The sequence below is a fragment of the Oncorhynchus gorbuscha genome, unplaced genomic scaffold (genome assembly GCF_021184085.1).
Source record: "Oncorhynchus gorbuscha isolate QuinsamMale2020 ecotype Even-year unplaced genomic scaffold, OgorEven_v1.0 Un_scaffold_82:::fragment_2:::debris, whole genome shotgun sequence".
Taxonomy (NCBI): Eukaryota; Metazoa; Chordata; class Actinopteri; order Salmoniformes; family Salmonidae; genus Oncorhynchus; species Oncorhynchus gorbuscha.
The window spans coordinates 141,880-167,653 of record NW_025745604.1 but is presented as its reverse complement, the minus strand read 5'-3'; the positions used below and the strand labels follow the sequence as shown (position 1 = coordinate 167,653).

The 25,774-nt window shown below is 43.7% G+C and overlaps 4 protein-coding genes across 5 annotated transcripts in view; 2 read left to right on the top strand and 2 right to left on the bottom strand.

Annotated features, from left to right (window-relative positions):
- Nucleotides 1–3,051, top strand: part of LOC124019364 (discoidin, CUB and LCCL domain-containing protein 2-like) — a 43,255-nt gene extending 40,204 nt beyond the window's left edge. For both annotated transcript variants that reach the window (XM_046334681.1, XM_046334682.1), the window contains one exon: nucleotides 20–3,051. In XM_046334681.1, the coding sequence (XP_046190637.1) occupies nucleotides 20–432 (413 nt within the window). In that variant the 3' untranslated portion in view covers nucleotides 433–3,051. The remainder of the gene's footprint in view (nucleotides 1–19) is intronic.
- On the bottom strand, nucleotides 2,385–7,780 carry LOC124019365 (cell cycle control protein 50A-like). Its single transcript, XM_046334683.1, has 7 exons — nucleotides 7,139–7,780; nucleotides 4,995–5,111; nucleotides 4,748–4,855; nucleotides 4,549–4,639; nucleotides 4,230–4,379; nucleotides 3,228–3,440; nucleotides 2,385–2,837 (listed from the first exon to the last, which is right to left on the bottom strand). The coding sequence occupies exons 1-7, from the start codon at nucleotides 7,334–7,336 to the stop codon at nucleotides 2,650–2,652; spliced, it is 1,065 nt and encodes a 354-aa protein (XP_046190639.1). The 5' UTR covers nucleotides 7,337–7,780; the 3' UTR covers nucleotides 2,385–2,649.
- A 94-nt stretch (nucleotides 7,781–7,874) lies between these two features.
- The window catches only part of cmss1 (cms1 ribosomal small subunit homolog), a 60,637-nt gene continuing 42,737 nt past the window's right edge, over nucleotides 7,875–25,774 (bottom strand). Inside the window, exons 2-10 of the mRNA XM_046334685.1 lie at nucleotides 13,106–13,239; nucleotides 12,933–13,010; nucleotides 12,668–12,806; nucleotides 9,904–9,963; nucleotides 9,472–9,574; nucleotides 9,301–9,361; nucleotides 9,102–9,189; nucleotides 8,871–8,959; nucleotides 7,875–8,734 (exon numbers count right to left, since the gene is read on the bottom strand). Coding sequence (XP_046190641.1) covers nucleotides 8,651–8,734; nucleotides 8,871–8,959; nucleotides 9,102–9,189; nucleotides 9,301–9,361; nucleotides 9,472–9,574; nucleotides 9,904–9,963; nucleotides 12,668–12,806; nucleotides 12,933–13,010; nucleotides 13,106–13,239 — 836 coding nt within the window. The 3' untranslated portion in view covers nucleotides 7,875–8,650. The remainder of the gene's footprint in view (nucleotides 8,735–8,870; nucleotides 8,960–9,101; nucleotides 9,190–9,300; nucleotides 9,362–9,471; nucleotides 9,575–9,903; nucleotides 9,964–12,667; nucleotides 12,807–12,932; nucleotides 13,011–13,105; nucleotides 13,240–25,774) is intronic.
- LOC124019363 (filamin A-interacting protein 1-like) overlaps nucleotides 22,341–25,774 on the top strand; it is a 40,840-nt gene continuing 37,406 nt past the window's right edge. Inside the window, exon 1 of the mRNA XM_046334680.1 lies at nucleotides 22,341–22,592. The gene's annotated coding sequence lies outside the window, so the exon portion shown is untranslated. The remainder of the gene's footprint in view (nucleotides 22,593–25,774) is intronic.

Sequence of the window (25,774 nt, the reverse complement as noted above, 5' to 3'; positions counted from 1 at the left end):
ACACCCTCTCTTCCATTAGAGTATGCCCAGCCCCTGGTCAGCGGTGTCATGACATCACTAGGTCAGAGGTCAACTTTCAAGCCAGAGGAAGGTTCTGACCCCGGCTACACGGACCCTAACCTCTACGACGCTCCCATGGCAACAGACATCTACCATGCCTACGCTCAACCCCTGCCCGCCTCCGGTGCAGAGTATTCCACGCCCATTATGATTGACATTGCAAGCCACCTATCAGGGAGCTCCACACTGAACCAGCCAATCACAGTCTCCAGCTTCATGGGCCATGGCCCCGCCTCCCTTCTCACGAGAACAGACAGCGGGCAATCGGGGAGGTCAATGTATGACACGCCCAAGAGTACAGGACAGGCCACACCCACTAAGGACTTAGCCTATCAGGTGCCTCAGAGCAGCTCTCAGAAGCCAGTGGAGTAGAGCTGAAGAGGTGGAGTGAGTACTTTGATTGACAAGGCCATAACCATAAACCACACCCCTCCCATTGACAGAGGGGGATGATGGAGAGAGGGAGGGTGAATTAAACTGTAAAGAACATTAGCTTCAAGTTAGATGTCTGTATGTGAGTGTGTCTGCAGAGGAGTCTATATGTGTCTACCTGTACGTGCATGGCCGGAGAGTGCTAGCATAGTACCATACCAGTCCTATCACTGAAACCACAAAGATGAATATCTACATGAGAGCGAGAGAACAGAAAGAGAGAAGAAACAAGGAGAGGTGGAGAGCTCACTACTGTTTCAGCCAGGCTAAGTCCCCTCTGTGTGTCTCTTAATTTGATGTTTTGTCAAACTGAGTATATATTACTTCCTTTCGTGTCAATCGAAAAGTGAAACAATTCTCCAAACAATAGGTTGTCTGAAGTGGTTGCCTTCTATAGAAAGTCAATGTTTCTACCACTGAAGTGTTCTCTGCATAAAGGCCAAAGGTCACCTGTCTAAAGAGGAGCTTCCTCAGTTTACTACGGTACGCTTTGATTGGAGGCTTGAACTATTTGAGCTTTCAGTTCACACAATCAGACCTGTCAAAATGTTTGAGTTTAACCAATCACCTTATACAAAAAGCTAGAGTGAAACCCACACCAAAAACCTGTTGAAGTTTCTGAAAAATTATTTATTTTTCTTTTATAATTCCTACTGAAAAAAAACACTATGGAAAGCGGTGACGAATCAGCTTCAAATAATGATGGTTACACTGTTGTCATGGACACCTTGCCTCACGTGACAGTCAAAAAGGACCTCTGCATAATGTTTAGGTGCCATTGGGTTCAGACACTGCCTGACTAGGACCAGTTACTTGAAGAGGAAGAATCTGCCCTCATGATGATCCTAGAGAGGAGCTGTCCAACAGAAGGACTGTCTCGAAAATATGTCAGTGAGACTAAACATTGCCTTATGTTTTGTTATTATGCATCATTTATCATGGCCACCGTCTGTAAATTCCCAGAGAAACCAGAGGTTGTAGGACTTCTGTGTGCTAGAGGAAGATGATCTACTCCAGCCAAACTCACACTGGAGTAGTCTAGGTTACCGCATCAGGGGTGTGTATGGTACGGATCCTGACCAAGACGGTACGGCGAGAGAACATTATCACTAGTGACCAATCAGCATGCAGAAGTTAATATTTACAGAAACGCCTCATTCTAGTATGTGTCTGAATTGCTGTCTCTACTGTACGACTATCTCATCAATGTATGTAATGGCTTTCATATGTGTCTTTGTATGGCTGTCCTAAAGAGAGTATCTGTGTGTGGCTAGCTATATCTGTATGACTGTCCCTACGAGTGTACTGCATCTATGTTTGATTAGTCATGTTTGTAGTCAGAGGAGCACATTTAGTCCGGTCAATCCCTGTCCTGAACACCAAATCTGAACCTGGACCAGTTGAACTTTAGGTTAAAGGTTAGGGCTTCAGTATGTAAGGCTGGCCGTAGGTCAGTGTGTTCCCTGGTCACTGTGTGTTTCTGTCTTCACAGATTGTACAAGGAGAAATAAAGCCTTTTTAAAAAAGTAACTTTTTTTTAAAAGCTTTTAAAAAACTTTTACACATTTCTACAGTGAATAAAATAAAACATAAATGAATTATTCATATTTCACATCTTAAAGGGATTCTCTGGTACTTTTTAGCCAGAAGTTCTGATAGTACTTACAAGCCAAAGGTGGTCCCGAAAAATTGCATACTACGTCACGTGCAGATATCTGCTGTCACACATCGAGCGCGAGACTAAAGCTCATTGGTTGAACTCAAATTGCTAGAGGGCTGGAACACGTAGGGGAAATGGCACAGCACCGTTTCTAGAAAAACAGGTGCTCATAGATTATCAGTTTATGAACTACCCAGTGGGAGGCTTAAAAAATACTTACTAGTCACCAAAGTTCCAGAGCATGTCTTTAATGCATATTCAAGCACTGACATAAATTATCACTGAAAACAATTTCCTATGGTTTCCCACCTTGTTTAATTCTAACTGCACTACTGCCACCACATGGTCATGTAGGGAAATTAAACCAAGTACAAGCATTCATGATGCTGAAAACACAAACCCCATCTCTAATCCAGAACTACATACATTTAGACCATTTTAATAATCACATTCACTGTATCTACAGTATTATGAATTCATATGTCTCTTCTTTTCCATCACTCCTCCATATTCCGTCCGTTCTTACCAAACTTCCACCAGACGGCGGTGAGGATGACAGCGAGGAGCAGGATGAGACAGCCTGTGACCAGGTAGGCTATGGGCAGGAAGTTGTTCTGACCCCCAAACCAGCTGACTGTGGACAGGACCACTTCCTTTCTGCCCTGGAAGTACTCCACTGGGAAGTCTGGAGAGGGGGCCAGAGGTCAAGGATAAACATAGCCACATAAGGTGAACACAAACCTTTCATCTAAACAGAGGATTTAAATAGTAGACGTACTATAATGTGCTACCGTAATGTTTTCCACACAGGTAAATGAAATAGCTGTTGTTTTTGTGCTTAATGTGCTGTGACTTTCCATTGTTCTTGTAACTGAGCAAATAAACATCCAATATTCCAAGCCACAACCTATGGTTTCACTACCATCCAAAGAGAAACTAGCTACATTAACCCCAATCTACCTAAGGGTTGGAAATAGGAACATGCTTTTGGAATACTTTTTAAAAAGAGTTTTGATTCAATTGACTCAAATCTCAATGTCTCCCTGGTAACAGTAATATGCATAACAAAGGATACTGTAGGAGATAAGGACGCTGTAGTTTCCAGCCGGCAGCCCATCGGTGAAGGGTTCTGTGGCTCGGTTCAGGACCCCGTAGAGCTTCTTGAAGTTGGGGAAGGCAGCCTCCCTCATCCACACGATGAGGTCCTCGTTGATGAAGCCGTTGTTGTTGCGGTCCCAGGGGTCCAGGTCATATACGGGCTTCTGCCAGTACAGAGGCTGGCCCGTGCCTGACAACACACAGACAACGGTTACATCTAGAGTCCAGACAATGTTTTAACAACAGCAATACAACAGTTATACGACATTGAGACATGATTTGGAAAAGGTTTTGACAACAGTCATACAACATTTGGAAAGGCAAGAGAGCAGCGATATGTCAATTAAATTAAAATGTGGTATTAATAATGATGACCGTGAACACACTGTGGGTGTGTTGTGACGCTGAACATGTTGTGAACACACTGTGGGTGTGTTGTGACGCTGAACATGTTGTGAACACACTGTGTGGGTGTGTTGTGACGCTGAACATGTTGTGAACACACTGTGTGGGTGTGTTGTGACGCTGAACATGCTGTAAACACACTGTGTGGGTGTGTTGTGATACTGAACATGCTGTGAACACACTGTGTGGGTGTGTTGTGATACTGAACATGCTGTGAACACACTGTGTGGGTGTGTTGTGATACTGAACATGCTGTGAACACACTGTGTGGGTGTGTTGTGATACTGAACATGCTGTGAACACACTGTGTGGGTGTGTTGTGATACTGAACATGTTGTGAACACACTGTGTGGGTGTGTTGTGACGCTGAACATGCTGTAAACACACTGTGTGGGTGTGTTGTGATACTGAACATGCTGTGAACACACTGTGTGGGTGTGTTGTGATACTGAACATGCTGTGAACACACTGTGTGGGTGTGTTGTGATACTGAACATGCTGTGAACACACTGTGTGGGTGTGTTGTGATACTGAACATGCTGTGAACACACTGTGTGTGTGTTGTGAGACACACCTTCAAACACCTGTGCTAACGTTAGGGTTTTGTTCTCCACCTGTGGGTTGCGGAACTTGACGTTCTTGTCGGTGTACCAGGTGATGCCCTTCCTGAATAGAGGAACCACCCGACTGCCCGCTGCTGAGTGGTACATCAGAGTGAAGGAGTCTGGGAAAAACACAAACAAAACTCATCAAGAAATCAAATCAGTCAATTAATCAAAACCAGGTGTTTCATGTCAGGGAAATATTTGATCATATCACTGGATATTAATGCAGTGACATGATTAGCAGAGACTGATGACATAAACTGATGTTGCTGAGTAATGGTGTGATACCGTTGAACATGCTGTTGGCCACAGCCCCACAAGGGGCAATAGGGAGTCCGTTCTTATCCTTTATGAAGGGCTCGCAATAGGAGCTCGGGTTCTGTAGAGACAGACAAGAAGGATTTGATGTTGTAAAAGTTCAGAATGAACCAGGAAATTAAGAGGATGAAGAGAGAGAAGAATAGATTGATAGATTAACAGTAGCTACCTTGAGGTTTTTATTTCTCCCAATCATCTGTCCATCATCCCTGGAGTCCATGTATTGCCGGAGGTTCTGGTGGAAGTTGATCAGGCCGTAATAGAAGAACACATCTCCCTGGGACAGGAAACACATCATCACAGTCAGTCTTACTTGGATTTGGTTTCCAACATTTTTAACACTGACACATACAGTACATTAGCTTGTGGTCTTGTCGAAGTGTACAGACCAAGACAAAACACACATACTCACACACCTTGAACGTGTTCTCAATGTTAAACACCACAGTGCAGTTGCAGCTCTGGTTCGCATTGGCACGGTCTTTACGCATCTCAAAACACTTATCACATGGCCCTGTGTGTGTGTAGTCTACCTGTAGAGGGGGGAAAGGAGATATAGCAGGAGGGAGGTAAATATATACAGTGCATTCGGAAAGTATTCAGACCCCTTCACTTTTTCCACATTTTGTTACGTTACAGCCTTATTCTAAAATGAATTAAATAAAATATTTTCCTCATCAAATCTACACATAACACCCCATAATGACAAAGCGATTATTTAGCAAATTTCTTCCAAATAAAAAACAAATACTTTTTTTTTTTACATAAGTATTCAGACCTTTTGCTATGAGACTCAAAATTGAGCTCAGGTGCATCCTGTTTCCATTTATCATCCTTGAGATGTTTCTACAACTTGATTGGAGCTCACCTGTGTTCAATTCAATTGATTGGACATGACTTGGAAAGGCACATACCTGTCTATATAAAAGGTCCCACAGTTGACAGTGCATGTTAGAGCAAAAACCAAGCCATGAGGTTTGGAACCACCAAGACTCTTCCTAGAGCTGTCCGCCCAACTAAACTGAGCAATTGGGGCAGAAGGGCCTTGGTCAGGAAGGTGACCAAGAACCTGATTGTCACTCTGACCGAGCTCCAGAGTTCCTCTATGGAGATGGGAGAACTTTCCAGAAGGACAACCATCTCTGCAGCACTCTACCAATCAGGCCTTTATGGTAGAGTGGCCAGACGGAAGCCACTCCTCAGTAAAAGTTTGCCAAATGGCACATAAAACGACTCTAAGACCATGAGAAACAATATTCTCTGGTCTGATGAAACCAAAATTTAACTCTACGTGTCACACCGGGAAGAAACAAGACACCATCCCTACGGTGAAGCATGGTGGTGGCAGCATCATGCTGTGAGGATTTTATTCAGCGGAAGGGACAGGAAAAGTAGTTTGGATCGGGGGAAAGTTTAACGGAGCAGAGCACAGAGAGATCCTGATGAAGTCCTGAGCGCTCTGGAGCAGGTTCTCAGACTGGGGCGAAGGTTCACCTTCCAACAGGACAATGACCCTAAGCATACAGCAAAGACAACGCAGGAGTGGCTTCGGGTCTCTGAATGTCCTTGAATGGTCTAGCCAGAGACATGGCTTGAACACGATCTAACGTCCCTGAAGAGACCTGAACATAGCTGTGCAGCGATGCTCCCCATCCCACCTGACAGATTTTGAGACGATCTGCAGAGAAGAATGGAAGAAACTGTGCAAATAGAGGTGTGCCAAGCGTCATACCAAAAAGACACTAGGCTGTAATCGCTGCCAAAGGTCTTCAAAAAAGGGTCTGAATACTTGTGATATTTCTGTTTTTTATTTTTTTTTAAATGGGGTAGATTGTAGATTGTAGATTTAGAGAGAAAACACTATTTAATCCTATTTTCAAATAAGGCTGTAACATAACAAAATGTGTAAACAGTCAAGTGGTCGGAATACTTTCTGAATGCACTGTATAGCCAACACATTAAAATCTATATGAATCTTAGAATGTTTGTTTCCCACAGCCATTTATTATACTGTAGCTTCACTTCACAGAATACCCAGGAAGTCCTCTCTCTTATAGTCTCTTTCTACCTCTCCTATCAGAATACCCAGGAAGTCCTCTCTCTTATAGTCTCTTTCTACCTCTCCTTCTATCAGAATACCCAGGAAGTCCTCTCTCTTATAGTCTCTTTCTACCTCTCCTTCTATCAGAATACCCAGGAAGTCCTCTCTCTTAGTCTCTTTCTACCTCTCCTTCTATCAGAATACCCAGGAAGTCCTCTCTCTTAGTCTCTTTCTACCTCTCCTTCTATCAGAATACCCAGGAAGTCCTCTCTCTTATAGTCTCTTTCTACCTCTCCTTCTATCAGAATACCCTGAAACTTTCTACCTCTCCTTCTATCAGAATACCCTGAAACTTTCTACCTCTCCTTTATCAGAATACCCTGAAACTTTCTACCTCTTATCTTGTGTTCATGGTTAGATAAGCTATATGCTCTGGAGGGTGTTACCTACTCCATTTCAAGTGATTGTGTGTATCGGTAGAATAAAAATATATTTTATCTGAAAGGATCGCTTACTCACCTTCAGTTCATGTGTATTCTGCACGGTGACAAGTAGCCACACTCCCAGCAGCACACACACAATGGCCATACCGTAGAAGAAAGGCAGGACGGTTTGAGCTGTGAGCATAGGGGACCAGGCAGGCAGTCTCTGCTGTTTGAAAGCAGAGTTATCAGGCCTCCGGGCCAGGGGCCCAGCGTTGGCCTTCGCCTTGCCCATGACAGAGAGCTCCGGCTGGGGAAGGGTGATGAGACCACGAACGTCAGACAAGAAAACAAGCAAGGAACAGGAGTCTCCCCTTCTCTTCCGGTCTTCTTTAACAGTCTTATCAGCATTTCTCTACCTCGCTCCCCTGCCTGCCAAGAGCCTTTTCCCAGCAGGCTTAGGGCTAGGGTGGGGAAGACCTTTGAGACAGGCTGCTGGCAGTTACTCATTAACCAGAATCCTCTGTTCTACTTCCTCTTTTGTTATTTTTCTGTTCTTCGCTCACTCCTTCCCGAGCGATTCAGTCATACATACACACGGATGTATTACAGCCTATTATCCAAGTACTAAAATATCTCAGATTTATTTTCTGACAGTACCTTACGATCCGTTATTTCTCCCCCACGGAACTAGTTGCCTTTGTCTGTTCCAGAACACACTTACACACAGGATGTTATGACAAACCAGACTACCTACTGGGTGAAACAACTCATTACATCATAGACTCAGTGGGAGGGGCTTCCCGCTGGTGTGAACAAACAAGAGAGTCTGGTTCCATTCAAATGTCTTTATTCAAACCATCACACAGTTTGGCTGTGTCACACAGAGGGCTGTGTTATTGTTGAACTACAACACTGTATAAACCATATCAGATATTTTACATGTCACTTAAAATAGAACAAGAACACAGTGTCACAGAGGGAGAGGGTAAAAACAGGATCGGGTAGATGGTTGAAATGTCCAGCAGTCGGTCTGTTATGGAGACAGGATTGGTTTGAGGGGCCCTAATAAACTTTGTTGCGTGTGAGTGTTTGTGCACGCGTGTGAACAAGAGCATGATGAGAAGAGGTCCAGTCTGACTTGGTTGTGTGTGTGTTTGTATGTCAGTATATAGCAGTGTATGGCACTAGGTGTGTGTTTCTATCTCAGTATATGGCATCAGCAATCTGAGCAGCTCACCAATTGCTGCAGCTGTACACAGCCCATCTGTAAATAGCCTATCCAATCTACCTACCTCATCCCCATATTGTTTTTATTTGCTCTTTTGCACACCAGTATTTCTACTTGCACATCATCATCTGCACATCTCTCACTCCAGTGTTCATTTGCTAAATTTGAATTACTTTGCTACTATGGCCTATTTATTGCCTTACCTCCTTACTCCATTTGCACACACTGTATATAGACTTTTCTATTGTTATTGACTATACTTTATTTTATTCCATGTGTAACTTGTGTCCATGTGAAGTTTTTGCTTTGCTTTATCTTGGCCAGTTGTAAATGAGATCAAATAAAATGGCAGATTATGGCACTAGGTGTGTGGTTGTATCAGAACAGTCCCACTTTCACTTTTCCTTCCCTACATCCTTTCAAGATTCCCATATCCAGCAGCTTCAACAAGTCACCTTTGACCTGGAAGTGAAAAAGAGGGCTGTGTTATTAAGAAACTCCATATAGTCTGTCTGGCAGAAAGCCCATGTACTACTAGAGTATATTTTCAATGCTGTGTAAAGTGTTACTGGTCCAGCAGGGGGCGTTGTAGTCTCACCTCAGGAACATCCACCATCCTGCGAAGCTTCTGGTCTCTCCAGTTCCAGTCCAGAACCAGGAAACGCAGGGGAGGCAGGGTCAGACCCTCTGGAAAAGGTCAGAGGTCAGATAGGGGTCAAATAGGGGTTTAATCCCTGAAGTGGAGTGAATTAGTGCACACCTCCGATTGAAGGTTCGAAGATCAGAATAAAGTCACTGTAAATTATGCCACACTAAGTACAAGCTGTACCTTTCTCAATGAGGGCGCTCAGTCTCCCTGGCGTCCCCACCCCAATGTGTGTCACCCCCGTCTGTAGGAGCTTCACCTGCTCCTCTACCTGGGGACAGAAAGACAGAGTACGGTCACGCTTGGCTTTACTCACTCACAGAATGGCTCATCTGTACACATTCATATTTATAGGAAACTATTGTACAGTAAGGTCTGTTACCTTGATGTGCTTTGCAAACAGCTTCAGCACTTTGGCCTCTCCCTTGAAGGTGGTTAACTGTCTGGTGAAGATGTAAAAACAAGGGAGCATTATATTAAGCTGAGAAGTGCCATAAAGAATATACAATAAAATATGATAAATGGTAAGAGGGAGATGTGCGTTGTCACTCACTTGATGAGCTCGATGACTCTTAGCGCGGCGCTACAGACGATGAGCAGAACCACAGAACTCTTCTCTGTGTGCTGCTTCTGGACCTTAGCCCATTTGGGACAAACTGAGCGAAAAGAGAAAGGGAAAAACATATTGTGGTACAAGGGACGGATGTCAATAGTCTAAAGTGGCTTCCTCTCCTCATTTTCTCTACTACAGCAGTGCAGATGAAGGAGAGACAATTAGGAGGGGAAGCCAACGTCAGACTACTGAGTTAATACCCAAGGACACATCTAGGAACATGACAGAAGACGTAGAGCACATATGGGTCAGCAGTCCTATTAGTGTAACATGGAGTTTAAAAAGGAGTCATGTATTGGTGAGGTATGTAATGTACATGTAAAATGTTATGTATTTAGGTATGTACGGTGTGATGGTTTGATTTGAACTCACTTTCTTTCAGGTAGGAGGAGAGGCTGTGTGTGAGGTCATTACTCCTCACGAAGCAGGACTCTGGGAGTAACCAATCAGAGAAGAAAGTCACATTAGGAAATTCAGAGAAAGTGAGTAAGAGTGAGAGAGAAAGAATGCAAGAGAGAGAGAGACTAAAGGCGTCAGCATGCTTCAGTTCGGCTGGCACCTATCCGAACACAGCTAGGCAAACCGAACGAGTGTGCTCGCATACTCCCATAAAAGGACAGCTTCAAAAACAAGAAAAAAAACCATCAAGAGAACTGCTTGTCCATTTCGAGACACCGCAGCCAGTATACACTTCCTCAATAGTCAGAATGAATCTACGATAAGTCAAGAAATCTGTCACTCATTTTGATGTTTTGCAGAGGATATCTTAATCACACAATTTTACATTGAACTAAGCTGTTAAGTGCAATATTTCTTAAAACCTCTACAAGATCTCCGCCCCCCCGCAGGACGGTTGAGCTAACGTAGGCAAATGTGATTAGCATGACGTTGCCAGTAACAAGAGCATTTCCCAGGAGATAGAGATGTCTTATATGGGCTTAAATTCTTGTTAATCTAACTGCACTGTCCAATTTACAGTAGATTTTACAGTAAAAAAGGACCATGCTATTGTTTGAGGAGAGTGCACGGCAACTGGTTTGATACATTACATTTACAATAATGTACTTACATTCAGTAATCTTGCTCTGATTTGTCATCCCAGGTGTACGAGATAAAATGTAGCTAGTTTTTTAAATTATAAAATCCATTTTACTGGGTTCTACAGTTTGAACCCCTGCTGTGCCACCCCCCATCTAGATGTGTGAAGGAATGCAAGAGTGCTCTTTTCTACAGGGAAGCTAATTATCTATTGTCTCTGACATTCCTGGGAGTGTGTAAACTTCCATTTTTATTACCATATGATTGTTATATGTTCTCTATGGTTATGTACTTAAATGAATCAATTGACCAATTCGGCACATTTGGGCAGACTTGATACAACATTTTGAACAGTAGCGCAATGGTTCATTGGATCAGTCTAAAACGTTGTACATACACTACTGCCATCTAGTGATCAAAATCTAAATTGTGCCTAGACCCCTAAGATTACATAACGGCCTTTCTCTTACATTTCAAAGATGAAAAAAAAAAATGTGTTTTTCTTTGTATTATCTTTTACCAGATCTAATGTGTAATATTCTCCTACATTAATTTCACATTTCCACAAACTTCAAAGTGTTTCCTTTCAAATGGGATCAAGAATATTCATATCCTTGCTTCAGGTCCTGAGCTTCAAGCAGTTAGATTTGGGTGTCATTTTAGGTGAAAATTGAAAAGAAAAGGGTCCGATCCAGGTTAAGGAAAAAATGTGCATGAAAATGAGTCGTCTCTCAGTGAATCACAACAAATCTCTACTGTTGACCAATCACCGATGAAAGGGCATAGACTTCGGCTACCGACTTCGGATTGCCTGAGAAAACATTTTGTGTGACCAAACAGACGAAAAAAAAAACAATAAGTTCAAAACTAAAAAAGTCCAAAACATCACAAAATGTCATTATAATATACTGTATGAAAGACCTCTTCTGAAATGTTTCAGCTGGGAAGCATGCGGACGCCTTTAGACAGACATACTGATGGTCCTTAAAGCTCAGACACGCCAGTAGGATTGTCCAATGTTTGCTGCCTACCGTACTTAGCACCTCAGGTGTCGGCAGTCAATCTCTTTTGTGTTCACACAGCAAAGTACTTTGAATTCGTCAGCCACTCAGTCTTATTCAAATACTCCAAACCAGAAGGTGGAAGTACTGTTTTTAAAAAACATTTTAGTCATTTAGCAGATTTTCTTTTCCAGAGCGACTAACAGGAGAAATTATGGTTGTGTGTCCCGTTCAAGTGCAGACAGATTTTTTGGCTCAGGGATTTGAACCAACGACCTTTCGGTTACTGGCCCAACGATCTTAACCACTAGTTTGACAATGCATATCCATGTGCATTGATTATGGTCTAGATTCCAAGCTATCTGTGCTAATGTTGCCATTTTGTAGAAAGCCATTGTTGATACTAGCCAGATGACCACAGCTTGATAACTACCTAGCAAGATGACAAAGAAACAATTTAATTCACTCTCCATAATCCCATACTGCCATTGCCAGCTCATAGCCAAATGTTTAGCTAGCTAGCTAATGTTAGCTAAGAACACTGCACAAACTCAGCAGCTAACACAGGCAGCTGTTTCATGGAAACTATTGTGATTTAATGATGTCAATATTTGCTTACTACAGTGGTTAGCTAGCTTGGAGGAAGTATTTAGTGTTGTGTGCATTGCGTCTAGCCTACGGTACATTGAATATATTATTATACTATATTATAAGTGTGACTGGCTCAGCTGTGGATGTACAGAGAAAATGACCTTTTTTCCTTTTTTGTTGTTGGTGGCTCCCCCACGTGAGAGTTTGTGCTCTCTGATTGGCTTAAACATTTACATTTACATTTAAGTCATTTAGCAGACGCTCTTATCCAGAGCGACTTACAGTAAAGTTGTTGGCTACTGGCGAACATTTCTACAAGTAGAATTGGCAGGTCCGTCACTACCGGGTCAGGACAGAGCAGGTACCACTTTTGTTCTAGCAAGAGAAGGAATGGCCTCCCACTGTGATAAGTACCTATTGGCAGTGTGTACCAGTGTGTTTCATGCTTTAGACCTAACAGCAGACAGAGGTCAGGTGTGACAGTTGGAAGGTCAAAGGTGACTCACCCTGTAGTTTGAGCTCCTCCAGCTCGATGACGGAGCGTTTGTCTTTGAAGTGTTCTAGAACCAGGCTCTGAAGGTCAACTGGAGAGCCCGGTTTGGGGTCCGAGGTGGCGAGGACGTCTGTGATAGTCTTCTTCTTCTTCTGAATACACACAAAGCCAAAATTCCCACTTCTAACTCCAATGCAATTGAATGTAGGCACATTTTAACTGCAGTTCCACTTTGGTACAGCAGGTGTCTCTTCAATGCCCTCCATCCTCAATCTTACCTTTCTCTTTTTCTTGGGCTTTTTTTCTCCGTCATCCTCTTTCTTCTCCTGAGCCATAAAACACTCAGTCTGTGATTTCTGTGTAGACAAATAGAATTGAGAGAAGCAGTACATAATCCAAACAAAACACATTGAAGTCAGAAGGGTGAAGTTTACAACAAACTATTACATACCAGTGCAGTCTTCTTCTTGACCGGGACTGGGGTTTCTATTACACTCTTCCTCTTCTTTCCTTTCTTCTCCCGTGGGGATGCTTGCTCTGTGGGCTGTTTCTCCGGTTCTTCACTCTCCTCTCCCACGGGGGAATCTGAAAGAGCACAAAGTGCAACTTCAATCAACCTCACCGGACAGGCATAGTTACAAGGAGCATTGTCACCAAGAGGAGTATACTTTGTCACCTTGGAAAACAATGTTGTAACATATAGCCACACCAAATGCCTGGCTAGCTCTCATCCTCGCCTCTTACCCCAATGCTGTGAAGTCATGCCTAGGCCCCATGGGAAAGGGGGACAGAAGAGAATGCCTGCTCGTAAATACCTCTGGTTAAATTTAAACAGGCAAACGCCACGATCCCATCTCTAAATCTGGACATTTCACAACACTGACTGGCCCCACCATATTCAGTATACAGACCCCCTCCCTACACACAATGACAAAGCGAAGAGTTGTTTTGTTGTTGAAATTTTTGCAAAGGGCTTTGGTCAGGGAGGTGACCAAGAACCCGATGTTCACTCTGACAGAGCTCCAGAGTTACTCTGTAGAGAACCTTCCAGAAGGACAACCAATCAGGCCTTTATCCTAGGAATACCTAGGATAGGATAAGTAATCCCTCTCACCCCCCTTTAAGATTTAGATGCACTATTGTAAAGTGACTGTTCCACTGGATGTCATAAGGTGAATGCACCAATTTGTAAGTCGCTCTGGATAAGAGCGTCTGCTAAATGACTTAAATGTAAATGAGTGGCCAGACGGAAGACTTTCCTCAGTAAAAGGCACATGAGAGTCAACTTGGAATTTGCCAAAAAGCACCTAATGGACTATGAGAAACAAGATGCTCTGGTCTGATAAAACCAAGATTAAACTCTTTGGCCTGAATGCCAAGCGTCATGTGTGGAGGAAACCTGCACCATCCCTACAGTGAAGCACGGTGGTGGCAGCATCATGCTGTGGGGATGTTTTTCAGCAGCAGGGACTGGGAGACTAGTCAGGGTCGAGTGAAAGATGAACGGACCAAAGTACAGAGAGAGATTCTTAGTGAAAACCTTCTCCAGAGCGCTCAGGAACCGAGACGGAGGTGAAGGTTCACCTTCCAACAGGACAACGACCCTAAGCACACAGTCAAGACAACAGGAGTGGCTTCGGGACAAGTCTCTGAATGTCCTTGAGTGGCCCAGCCAGAGGCCGGACTTGAACCCGATCGAACCTCTCTGGAGCGACCTGAAAATAGCTGCAGCAACGCTCCCCATCCAACCTGACAGTGATTCAGAGGATCTGAGGAGAGGAATGGGAGAAACTCCCCAAATACAGGTGTGCCAAGCTTGTAGCATCATACCCAAGAAGACTCAAGGCTGTAATCACTGCCAAAGGTGCTTCAACAAAGTACTGAGTAAAGAATCTGAATACTTATGTAAATGTGATATTTCAGTTTTTATAAATTTGTAAACATTTTAAAAACCTGTTTTTGCTTTGTCATTATAAGGTATTGATCAACACGAGTAGAGGTGTTTTCTAGACAATGTGTAGGCGGAATAGTTTATCAGTTGATATGTTTATAAGACTCCAACACCTGATTCCCTCTTCATGTGTATATCACCAATAGTTCATTCTAATTCCCATGGATTCATAAGCCTATAAGGTCCTCCCACTACAATACAGGTGACTGTGTGTCTGCATTTGGGCCCTCTACAACACAGGTGACTGTGTGTCTGCATCTGGGCCCTCTACAACACAGGTGACTGTGTGTCTGCATCTGGGCCCTCTACAACAGGTGACTGTGTCTGCATATGGGCCCTCTACAATACAGACTGTGTGTCTGCATACTGCATATGGGCCCTCTACAATACAGGTGACTGTGTGTCTGCATATGGGCCCTCTACAATACAGGTGACTGTGTGTCTGCATATGGGCCCTCTACAATACAGGTGACTGTGTGTCTGCATATGGGCCCTCTACAATACAGGTGACTGTGTGTCTGCATATGGGCCCTCTACAATACAGGTGACTGTGTGTCTGCATATGGGCCCTCTACAATACAGGTGACTGTGTGTCTGCATATGGGCCCTCTACAATACAGGTGACTGTGTGTCTGCATATGGGCCCTCTACAATACAGGTGACTGTGTGTCTGCATATGGGCCCTCTGACTGTGTGTCTGCATATACAATACAGGTGACTGTGTGTCTGCATATGGGCCCTCTACAATACAGGTGACTGTGTGTCTGCATATGGGCCCTCTACAATACAGGTGACTGACTGTGTGTCTGCATCTGGGCCCTCTACAATACAGGTGACTGTGTGTCTGTATCTGGGCCCTCTACAACTGACTGTGTGTCTGTATCAGGTGACTGTGTGTCTGCATCTGGGCCCTCTACAATACAGGTGACAATACAGGTGACTGTGTGTCTGCATCTGGGCCCTCTACAATACAGGTGACTGTGTGTCTGTATCTGGGCCCTCTACAATACAGGTGACTGTGTGTCTGTATCTGGGCCCTCTACAATACAGGTTGACTGTGTGTCTGTATCTGGGCCCTTATAGACAGAGGCCATGTCCGAATATCCATACTATACATACTTAAACTGCATACTATTTACTCATTGTCGCATACCATTTAGCGTTTAGTAAAAAGTATGCAGTACACCACGGCATCAACACAATAGGGGCTCCTGATCGGCTCAGTAGGTGGGGTGGGGCCGAGTGAGGGTTGATTTCTTCCAAATTCAACAGACATGCATGGCATTAATAATAGCTCATTTCCCATTAGATTCATTTTTCTAAACCCTGAATAGAATAGGAATGGATAAGAGCGTCTGCTAAATGACTTAAATGTAATGTAAATGAGTTATAGGCCTACTCAGGCTGGTGATAGGCAGACTATCACATTCAACCTAATGGAATTATAGGCCTACTCAGGCTGGTTATAGGCAGACTATCACATTCAACCTAATGGAGTTATAGGCCTACTCAGGCTGGTTATAGGCAGACTATCACATTCAACCTAATGGAGTTACAGGCCTACTCAGGCTGGTTATAGGCAGACTATCACATTCAACCTAATGGAGTTATAGGCCTACTCAGGCTGGTTATAGACAGACTATCACAGACATATACCTTAGTAGCCCATATCGCCCCTCAGTCCTATTTAAAAAGGACTGAAGACAGAAACAGAATTTGGTTCCATTTCAACATATTTAATAGTGAAACCAAAGTGCTGTAACTTCAGATGTTCAAATCAAAACACTATTGTACAGAAGAACGTGGACATCACACATTCAGAACTGCTGGACAGCAACATAGTAAACCAAAGCACTGATCATTGGGAACGAGATCAGCATGACTGCTAAGGCTTAATCCATTCATTAAATAGGTAGCCACGCCTACAAAACTAAAACAATCCATATGTTCCAATCAAACGGCCTGATTAACATGACATCAACAACACAGCCACATCCTGAGACCCCGGTGACGACACATTCTGAAATCAAAGGATGGTTTAGTATTTAGTTGAAAAGCTCTGATGAAGGCCAAGAGAACAATAAACCCTTTACAGTGAGAAAACAGACACACGCTTCGGGTAAACATTTTGTTGAAAGACGTTTGTTTTTAAAGACGATGCAATATTTGTTATCATTTTAAGGAGGACACAATCTACTTTGCCTACATTTGAACAGCACTGCAGAAGCTTTGGGTACCTTCCCAATTAAGAAGACAGATTGTTTTGTTTGGCGACTTGAATGGATTGTGGAAAAGTGTGCATCGAAATCTACCAAATGAAGAGCTAAATAACATCCTGGCTTTTAAACCATAATCGATTCTCAAAATGTCGCATACTATTAATATTAAACATTCTATTTTCGCCCACCGTGGCGAACTCTTCAACCTCAGGATGTGGCCTGTCCCAAAGGTCCCTCACAGTGTTCTACAGGAGCCCCATTGAGAACATATTGTCTGGCTACATCACAGCCTGGTACACGTACTCCACCACCGTGGACCGCAAGGCACTACAGAGAGTGGTATGCTTAGCCGAACCAATCATTGGGTGCACACTGCCTGCCCCCCAGAACACCGACAACACCAGGTGTCGCAGGAAGGCGACACGCTTCCATCACTAAGAAACGGGCAGTACAAGAGCACCATGACAAAAACTGGAAGACTGGCCAAGAGCTTCTAACCCCAGAACATCAGGCTGCTGAACATCCACTAGTCAGCTACCTGCTCCCCCAATCAGGCTGCTGAACATCCACTAGTCAGCTACCTGCTCCCCCAATCAGGCTGCTGAACATCCACTAGTCAGCTACCTGCTCCCCCAATCAGGCTGCTGAACATCCACTAGTCAGCTACCTGCTCCCCCAATCAGGCTGCTGAACATCCACTAGTCAGCTACCTGCTCCCCCAATCAGGCTGCTGAACATCCACTAGTCATCTACCTGCTCCCCCAATCAGGCTGCTGAACATCCACTAGTCAGCTACCTGCTCCCCCAATCAGGCTGCTGAACATCCACTAGTCAGCTACCTGCTCCCCCAATCAGGCTGCTGAACATCCACTAGTCAGCTACCTGCTCCCCAATCAGGCTGCTGAACATCCACTAGTCAGCTACCTGCTCCCCCATCAGGCTGCTGAACATCCACTAGTCAGCTACCTGCTCCCCCAATCAGGCTGCTGAACATCCACTAGTCAGCTACCTGCTCCCCCAATCAGGCTGCTGAACATCCACTAGTCAGCTACCTGCTCCCCCATCAGGCTGCTGAACATCCACTAGTCAGCTACCTGCTCCCCATCAGACTTCTGAACATCCACTAGTCAGTCAGCAGGCTGCTGACATCCACTGCAGCTCCCCCCCCATCAGGCTGCTGAACATCCACTAGTCAGCTACCTGCTCCCCCAATCAGGCTGCTGAACATCCACTAGTCAGCTACCTGCTCCCCCAGGCTCTGAACATCCACTAGGCTGCTGAACATCCACTAGTCAGCTACCTGCTCCCCCATCAGGCTGCTGAACATCCACTAGTCAGCTACCTGCTCCCCCATCAGGCTGCTGAACATCCACTAGTCAGCTACCTGCTCCCCCATCAGGCTGCTGAACATCCACTAGTCAGCTACCTGCTCCCCCATCAGGCTGCTGAACATCCACTAGTCAGCTACCTGCTCCCCCATCAGGCTGCTGAACATCCACTAGTCAGCTACCTGCTCCCCCATCAGGCTGCTGAACATCCACTAGTCAGCTACCTGCTCCCCCAATCAGGCTGCTGAACATCCACTAGTCAGCTACCTGCTCCCCCAATCAGGCTGCTGAACATTATAATGTTTATAACTTTAATGGTGCATCTAGTGATGGTTCTGTACTGCTGCTGCTCATGGCAAATAATAGATACGAATTATATACTTCTGCCAGGTAAGCCTACTTTGCAGTTAACATTTAATTGAGAAAAAATATTTCAACCCACAAGACAATTATCACATCAACTGGCTACACACGTAGTGACAGGCAGGTTTAAAATTGCTGGAAACGTATTAGCAGACATTGTGTTAGGATTGGCTTTTTAAGCCAATAGTGGTCAACCAGGGGTAGGTTAATGTAAACGTTGCATTGATTACATAGTAGCTGGGAGCTTGCGGTGTCTGATACTTGTGAGATTTGTTGACACTGACACTGTGTGATGGAACACTCAAGAGCATGAACCAACCATCCTGCAAAATTGCATGTGTTTTCAGAATTATTTGGCGAGCTCCTCATTGGTGAACTATGGTAGCTCACCAGCGACCTGTTGAAGACTTCTGATTTAGAGTAATGCAGTAGTATATATTTGGAGTAACACATGTGTGTCCACTGATCTTTTTAGTACACTCACAGGACACTTTGCAGGATGGTTGGTTCATGCTCTGAGTGTCCAGCATAGCTGACAGTGACGTGCATTAGTCAGACATGCAGCTCAAAATACTACAATGACAAACTGCACTCAACACACCGTCGACCAACTGCGGACCGACTGGAGAGAGTGTGAGTGAAGGTTAACCACTTTCTCCATATTGGTCACCCTGTTTTTTCCTCTCTGTCCCCATCTTGATCGGTCCCTCTTTCTACATCCATCACTTTTCAGTCAGTCCATCTGTCCAGGGGAGAGAGGGTAGGGGGGGGGGGGTCGGAGTTAGGGCTGTTGCGGAGACCGTATTACCGCCACACCGGTCAAGAGTCACGAAAGTAGTCAAATTCCACATGACCGTTTAGTCACAGTAAGCTCTGATGCTGCTGATATCCATTAGTAGTCTACCAAACATGTTAACTGCTTCTTCTCAGCACTCTATTGTCCCTCTAATCACTCTGACATTAATGCAAATATAATCAAAAATCTAATCAAACACTTCATGAGAGCCCATGAGCTCATGTTGCACAATATTTCTATAGACTATGCAATTGCGCGAGAAGAGTCATGACCTCCACTAAAAAGAAGATCAGCTTTCTATAGGCTGGGCCTACTATATTTATTTCTCAACTTTCCTAATACTAAGCACATTAATTATATGTACAACAGGAATAGAGTCTACCTGGCTGGCATGAAAATAAACCACGAGGAAAAGCATCCTCTTTAAATTCATAGATTACATTTTTTCCAGCGGCCCCGGTTGATACAGGTGCATGATAACTGTCCATTCTAAATCAAAACTTTCACACATATATTATTTAGTAAACAGTACCAGTCAAAAGTTGTCAAACCTACTCATTCAAGGGTTTTTCTTAATTTTTTAAAGCGATTTTCTACATTGTAGAATAATAGTGAAGACATCAAAACTATGAAATAACACATATGGAATCACATAGTAACCAAAAGAGTGTTAAATAAATAAAAATATATCATATCAAGATTCTTCAAAGTAGCCACCCATTGCCTTGACAGCTTTGCACATTCTTGGCATTCTCTCAACCAGCTTCATGAGGAATGTTTTACCAACAGTCTTGAAGGAGTTAGACATATGCTGAGCGCTTGTTGGCTGCTTTTCCTTCATTCTGCAGTCCAGCTCATCCCAAACCATCTCAATTGGGTTGAGGTCAGGTGATTGTGGAGGCCAGATCATCTGATGCAGCACTCCATCACTCTCCTTATGGGTCAAATAGCCCTTACACAGCCTGGAGGTGGTTTGGGTCATTATCCTGTTGAAAAACAAATGATGGCGGGACTAAGCGCAAACCAGGTGAGATGGTGTATCGCTGCAGAATGCTGTGGTAGCCATGCTGGTTAAATGTGCCTTGGATTCTTAACAAAATTACAGACAGTGTCACCAGCAAAGCACCCCCACACCATCACACCTCCTCCTCCATGCTTCACGGTGGGAACCACACATGAGGAAATCATCCATTCACCTACTCTGAGCCTCACAAAAACACAGTGTTTGGAACCAAAAATCTTACATTTGGACTCGTCAGACCAAAAGACAGATTTCCACCTCTCTAATGTCAATTGCTTGTGTTTCTTGGCCCAAGCAAGTCGTCTTCTTATTGGTGTCCTTTAGTAGTGGTTTCTTTGCGACCATGAAGGCCTGATTCACGTAGTCGCCTCTGAACAGTTTATGTTGAGATGTGTATGTTACTTGAAGTCTGTGAAGCATTTATTTGGGCTGCAATCTAAGGTGCAGTTAACTCTAATGAACTAATCTTCTGCAGCAGAGATAAGTTTGGGTCTTCCATTCCTGTGGCAGTCCTCATGAGAGCCAGTTTCATCATAGCGCTTGATGGTTTTTGCGACTGCACTTGAAGAAACTTTGAAAGTACTTGAAATTTTCCGGATTAACCGACCTTCATGTCTAAAAGTAATGAGCACTGTGCTTATAATGTGCAAAAACAGACAACAGACAACATTTTAAGCTAAATGTTCTGATCTGTCAGTTTTTTTTATGCTAGTAGTTGTATTAATTTGGCACCTATCGCATCTCACAACTGTCCCAGACTATGTTTGGAATATTTATTTCTCGCACAGAATAGGTCGACCTTTGTACTATGGAGATAGTAGATTGACATAGGCTAGTGGTTTTGCTGTTTGTTAGGCCTACTCATCTTGTTGGCTGACGAAAAGTAAATGTGGAGAGTTCTTCCAATACCTTCAATATGCACCTCGGAATTGGATAAGGATGCGCACAGTTGCATCCACAATGTGTCGGTCTTCACTTGTAGCCTGTGAGAAAGACCGATCACGTGATGGAGCACAGAGCACTCAGGGAGAAAGACAACGCCCACTGGCCGCAAAAGGCATTGATTATTAGGGTGCATTACGGCCACACTCTGTGAAACTCTAGACATTATCAAGTGCTTGTCAAATTGTGAATGAGAGACTATTGGAGTGTGTACAGCATGCTAAAAAAACAAAGCAGAGATCATGACTTTCAAGCAACTTTATTCAAAATCAGTCGCCTTACAATGTACTAAATATCAAAACATATAGCCCAACGTTTGTAGAACAACAGAAGTTACATTAATAACTCTAAATTAAGCATATAGGAATAGCTATCTTTGTTAACTGCTCAACAAAGAATAGCCACATGTGCGCACTCCCTGAAATCGTTTGGAGAAAATATCCTTTATATTTTATTCAGCTTTGTTCAATTGTATTCTTCTTACCATAAAATAATGCAACAGAATTCTAAGCGAATCTTGTCTGCTAAATGAACTAGAGTAGCCCACAGCCATTTGGCATAGCCAGATCAGGACCTAACATAAAGACAACTCAGAGTATGCTATTCTGTTCTTCTGAAATAGACTACATTTTCTTCATAGTGTGCTTCTTTAGACCCGTCTAAAATAAATCATGGACTTATTATGGAGGTGTAAGTTATATTACATGGATTTATTAGACTTTTTAAAATGTAGATGTTTCAACAGTCTGCATCAGTGTGTGGGAGCCAGGAGATGCTAAACGTGTTTATGTTAATTAACGACCAATTACCGTGAGACCGACAGTTATTTGCTTGACAATCACATGCTGACTAAATTTCATGACTGCCACAGCACTAGTCATAGCAGGAAAGAGGGGTGTGTGTGCGCGTGTGCGGGGCCAACTAATTTCTGCATGGTAGGTCTGATCCTATCTACTCCTCCCTGGCCCCACCCCTTCACTCTATCCTTCTTTACAGTCATCTGTCAGGGCAATTGCTCCCTCTCTCCATCCGTGCACCCTCCCCATCCCGTCTTTAAGGACCAAACTACACACTCTCCGTCTCACACAGACACACACATCCCCCTCTCTTTCCTTCTATCTGGACATCTTTGAGGAAATGTGAGGACACAAAAGAGAGAGAAAAGAGAATAAAGGAGAAGACAAAACGCGGACCAGAAGAGAGCATAAGAAGGGGGGAAAGGAGGGGGATCACTTCATTGGATGACAGTGAAGGAGAAGGAGTACCAGACGGAGTAGCACAGCCAAGGCCTCACCTGTCTGGTCCATCAGTCCTGCAGGTACGTCGGCCTGTCTATTAACTGGTCTGGTGTTAACCCAGGATGACAGACAAAGTTAGACCAGTTAACTGGTCTGTCTGAACACTGGCTTTGTAGACAGAGTTGCTCTCATAGAAATAGAACCTCCTCTGGGCTGGTCTGCGGTTGCCCTGGGCCGGTCTGCGGTTGGGTAGGGCCGGTCTGCGGTTGCCCAGGGCCGGTCTGCGGTTGCCCTGGGCCGGTCTGCGGTTGCCCTGGGCCGGTCTGCGGTTGCCCTGGGCCGGTCTGGATAGAGCTCATTTTAGCTGCTGTTTTATTCTCAGTTCTAAAAATTGTGATCGTCTGCTTCTTAAGTTTGACTGCCTTCATACTGCCTTCATACTCTTAACACAGTCGATGTATGAGGATCCGAGTGTGTGACTGAGTGTGTGAAACTGAAGTTATGCCCTTTCTTCTGTCTGGTGCTGGGAAACACTCAAACACCAGTCCCTGGTTGACTTTGAATAACCCAGACTGTGTGTGCCAAGGGAATGTAGAATAAACAATGAACCAAGAACTGTATGTCTAATGAGTGCAGAGAGACAAACCCAAACTCTAAGCCACAAAGACCCCCCTGACAACCGGTCAAGCAGTATCAGTGCATGTGTGCGTGTGTGTGTGTGTGTGTGTGTGTGCTGAGCCAATTCAGCGAGTGTCTGACTGATTTTAGGATTATGCTGGAGGTCAGGTTTACCTTGACAAACCAAACACTATAATGGCGGGGGTCTAAAAACAGGAAAGGCATATGTGTGTGTGTGTGATGGGCATTTGAAATCATTTCATTATTCAAATAACATGTCAATTTTTCAGATAAATGGATAGTCGAGTTTGACACGGGAGGGAGAGAGTAGCCATACAGACTCACGTTAGTTAGACAAACCTGTAGATGCCATAACTTATCTATCATTCCAGCTGGTAGTGCCTGCATTGACAGTGTCAAATCAATGTTAAAAAAGCTAGTTAAGATAGCCAGCTAGCTAGTTTGCCATCTACGCAAAAATGGTTACTGATTGTTCAATGCACTTCCCATCCTAGTCTACAACAAGTCCATTTAGATGAAACAGCCTACCTGGTGGGTTCTCATTGTAGCTCCTCATGTAACTTCATTCTGTCATTTTAATTCCATCTTGCATTGATTAAAGATCTCCCGTGTTGCTGGCTACACATGGTGCCACTGACTATAGACAGCGCATGTCAAAACTACATTCAAAAATGTTGTTTTATTGAATTTCCAAATGTGTGTACCAATGTCGCATAGATTTAATTTATTTAGACAATGCTTTTTCATTGTTAAAATAGGCCTATGAATATATATATATTTTTAATGAATACTCTTGCAAGTATTTGAATACTAATGTCTGTTCAAATATTTCGACTTTGAATAACTGTGACCATCTCTAGTAGAGGTCGACAGAGTATGATTTTTCAACGCCGATACCGATTATTGGAGAACCAAAAAAGCTGATACCGATTCAAATCGGACGATTTTAATTTATTTATTTGTAAAAATGACAATTACAACAATACTGAATGAACACTTACTTTAACTTAATATAATACATCAATAAAATCTATTTAGCCTCAAGGTAAATAATGAAACATGTTCAATTTAGTTTAAATAATGCAAAAACAAAGTGTTTGAGAAGAAAGTAAAAGTGCAATATGTGCTATTTAAGAAAGCTAACGTTTCAGTTCCTTGCTTAGAACATGAGAACATATGAAAGCTGGTGGTTCCTTTTAACATGAGTCTTAAATATTTCCAGGTAAGAAGTTAAATAAAAAGGTATAAAAAAAATATTTAAAAAAATTGGCATATTGGCGCCCAAAAATAACCATTTCTGATTGTTCTGAAAACTTGAAATTGGCCCTAATTAAATCGGCCATTCCGATTAATCGGTCAACCTCTAATCTCTAGGTGGGTGTGTCTGTGTGTGTGCATGTTTTAAATGTGTACCTGTGTGAATGTTTGGGTGTAGTATGGACAGGACAGTAGGGAAACTGAGGGCCTCGGTACAAGGGATACATTTCTCCCCCATGGAACTGCAGAGATCAAATTTCCCTCCAGAATACCTGGAGGTGACTCTAGGAAAAGAGCTCTATTAATACAACATTCTAACGCTAGAGCACACTATGCTAATGCTAGCACAAAAACCCCTTCGAGCAACTGGACTGATTTAAAGCCACTAGCGAGGATGCTATCAATGATCAAATACATGCAGTACATACTATAGCTACACAACTACTGTAGCCTAGTATGTAAATATGCTAATAAAAATGCATAACAGCTCACAGAAAGACCAACATTTCCATAAAAAGCAAACATGTTTCTTCAGATTGCTTCAGAGGCCCTTTAAGCCCCGCCAAGGGAGAAACAAGCTAGGGGAAACACTGCTAGGCTGTGTGTATGTATGCCTGTCTGTGTTCTGTTCTTGTCAAAAAGTACCGACGGGCATTGGGCACATTAAATCCCTCATTTACACAGAGTGACGTGTGAACAGTAAAAATACCCCCAATGATGCATCACACAGAGGTCGCTCCTAAAAGTCACTGCCATTTTGGGACCAACCTGGGCCCATCCCTCTACACACACACACACACACACACACACACACACACACACACACACACACACACACACACACACACACACACACACACACACACACACACACACACACACACACACACACACACACACACACACACACACACACACACACACACACACACACACTTCTAGGCCAGTCCTACCAAACACACACAGGTCGTCCAGGCTGGAAAGGTGAAAGGTCAGAGGGGGGTGATAATTGGCATCCTTCTCTACCATGTCATGTTGCTTATTGGGACATCCCAAAATGACACGGGCTTAGTGCCCTAAACACCCTCATTAGAGACAGAGTTAGAGAGCCTATTTTACACCTAGGACCACATTCTGACCCCAACAACACCAGAGACAGAGACACAGATCGACCGAGACAGAGAGAGGTGAATAGAGGAGAGAGGGGGAGGGAGGTGGTATGTGAAAGAGAATGGAGAGCAGAGAGTTGGTGGACAGGGAAAAATGAGACACACTGCCCAGACAATATCCTACAGAGTTGAGGGGCAGGGAAAATGACCCACAGCATTTGAGTCATTTAGCAGACACTCATCCAGAGACGTACAGT

Coding starts and splice junctions, on each gene's coding strand:
- LOC124019365 (XM_046334683.1), bottom strand. CDS start 7,336: ATGGGCAAGGCGAAGGCCAACGCTGGGCCCCTGGCCCGGAGGCCTGAT. Junction 5,112..7,138: donor AGAATACACATGAACTGAAG/GTGAGTAAGCGA, acceptor CCCCCTCTACAG/GTAGACTACACACACACAGG. Junction 4,640..4,747: donor GGAGAAATAAAAACCTCAAG/GTAGCTACTGTT, acceptor CTGTCTCTACAG/AACCCGAGCTCCTATTGCGA.